The sequence below is a fragment of the Micropterus dolomieu genome, unplaced genomic scaffold (assembly GCF_021292245.1).
Source record: "Micropterus dolomieu isolate WLL.071019.BEF.003 ecotype Adirondacks unplaced genomic scaffold, ASM2129224v1 contig_10875, whole genome shotgun sequence".
NCBI classification, from domain to species: domain Eukaryota; kingdom Metazoa; phylum Chordata; class Actinopteri; order Centrarchiformes; family Centrarchidae; genus Micropterus; species Micropterus dolomieu.
In genome coordinates this window covers 892-2,958 of record NW_025739861.1, presented here as the reverse complement: position 1 = coordinate 2,958, position 2,067 = coordinate 892, and the positions used below count along the sequence as shown (strand labels likewise).

The 2,067-nt window shown below is 45.9% G+C and overlaps 1 protein-coding gene across 1 annotated transcript in view; it reads right to left on the bottom strand.

The window, feature by feature from the left end:
- Window positions 1–1,362: 1,362 nt before the first annotated feature.
- Window positions 1,363–2,067, bottom strand: part of LOC123965707 (tetratricopeptide repeat protein 19, mitochondrial-like) — a 1,417-nt gene continuing 712 nt past the window's right edge. The window contains exons 3-4 of the mRNA XM_046042108.1: window positions 1,943–2,033; window positions 1,363–1,686 (exon numbers count right to left, since the gene is read on the bottom strand). Coding sequence (XP_045898064.1) covers window positions 1,538–1,686; window positions 1,943–2,033 — 240 coding nt within the window. The 3' untranslated portion in view covers window positions 1,363–1,537. The remainder of the gene's footprint in view (window positions 1,687–1,942; window positions 2,034–2,067) is intronic.

The window sequence follows — 2,067 nt, the reverse complement described above, 5'->3', positions numbered from 1 at the left end:
TCATAACTGTTGCTGTGATTTGGCGTTTTATAAATAAAACTGAACTGATTTTCCTTTTGATTATTTTTGTGTATTTACACTGTTATACCAGCTGCACGCTCACTACTTTACGCTGTTATACAAGCTGCACGCTCACTACTTTACGCTGTTATACAAGCTGCACGCTCACTACTTTACACTGTTATACAAGCTGTACGCTCACTACTTTACACTGTTATACAAGCTTTACGCTCACTACTTTACACTGTTATACAAGCTTTACGCTCACTACTTTACACTGTTATACAAGCTTTACGCTCACTACTTTACACTGTTATACAAGCTTTACGCTCACTACTTTACACTGTTATACAAACTGTACGCTCACTACTTTACACTGTTATACAAGCTTTACGCTCACTACTTTACACTGTTATACCAGCTGCACGCTCACTACTTTACCCTGTTAAACAAGCTTTACGCTCACTACTTTACGCTGTTACACAAGCTGCACGCTCACTACTTTACGCTGTTACACAAGCTGCAACGCTCACTACTTTACGCTGTTACACAAGCTGCAACGCTCACTACTTTACGCTGTTATACAAGCTTTACGCTCACTACTTTACACTGTTATACAAACTGTACGCTCACTACTTTACACTGTTATACAAGCTTTACGCTCACTACTTTACACTGTTATACCAGCTGCACGCTCACTACTTTACCCTGTTCTACAAGCTGCACGCTCACTACTTTACGCTGTTATACAAGCTGTACGCTCACTACTTTACGCTGTTCTACAAGCTTTACGCTCACTACTTTACACTGTTATACAAACTGTACGCTCACTACTTTACGCTGTTACACAAGCTGCACGCTCACTACTTTACGCTGTTACACAAGCTTTACGCTCACTACTTTACGCTGTTACACAAGCTGCACGCTCACTACTTTACGCTGTTACACAAGCTTTACGCTCACTACTTTACGCTGTTACACAAGCTGCAACGCTCACTACTTTACACTGTTATACAAGCTTTACGCTCACTACTTTACACTGTTATACAAGCTTTACGCTCACTACTTTACACTGTTATACAAACTGTACGCTCACTACTTTACACTGTTATACAAGCTTTACGCTCACTACTTTACACTGTAGCAAAGTGTCATTTCTTCAGTGTTTCACATGAAAAGATAGAATCACATGTTTACAGAGATGTGAGGTTGGACTCACTTTGTGAGATGCTGTAAAATGTAGTTCAAACTAATTTAGATGGATGATGATTTCCTGTTCACTGTCTAAACGTTGTTGGTTGTTGTTCACCTGAACATCTCACCTGTTCCACTGCTTCATGATCAATGAGGTCACTTCCTGTCTTCACTACAGGACAAAGAGTTTTATTTCAGACTGTTTCACACAAACACAAACATCACAGCGTGAAGGTAATCAATAGGTATATCAGGGTCTCTGTCCTGATGGGGGTCGGGGGTCACCTGGACCCAGGAGTCAGATACAGTTTGTTGTAGGCCGATGAGTTCACAGGAGAACCGATCACTTCTCCTCCTCCTTCCTCTCCTCGCTCCTCCTCTTCTTCACCTCCTTCAGTCCCTCCTGGATCTGGTCCACAGCCTCCTGGTCTCCGGCCTGCCGAGCCAGACTCAGAGCCTCCTGGTAGAGCCGCACTGAGTCCTCCAGCTGGCCTGAAGGACCACAGAGAACATCAGACCTGGTGAGGCCAGATCAGACCTGGTCAGACCTGGTGAGGCCAGATCAGACCTGGTCAGACCTGGTGAGACCAGTCATGACCTGGTCAGACCTGGTCAGACCAGTCATGACCTGGTCAGACCTGGTCAGACCTGGTCAGACCAGTCATGACCTGGTCAGACCTGGTCAGACCTGGTCAGACCAGTCATGACCTGGTCAGACCTTGTGAGACCAGTCATGACCTCTCCTAACCTTTGTGCAGCAGAATGCCGGCCATGTTTCCCAGCAGCACGTGCTGGTCCGGGTGTCCGGCGGAGCGGCTCAGATCCACGGCCTGCTGGACCAGCGCCAGGGCGTCGTCATGGCGACCCTGCAGA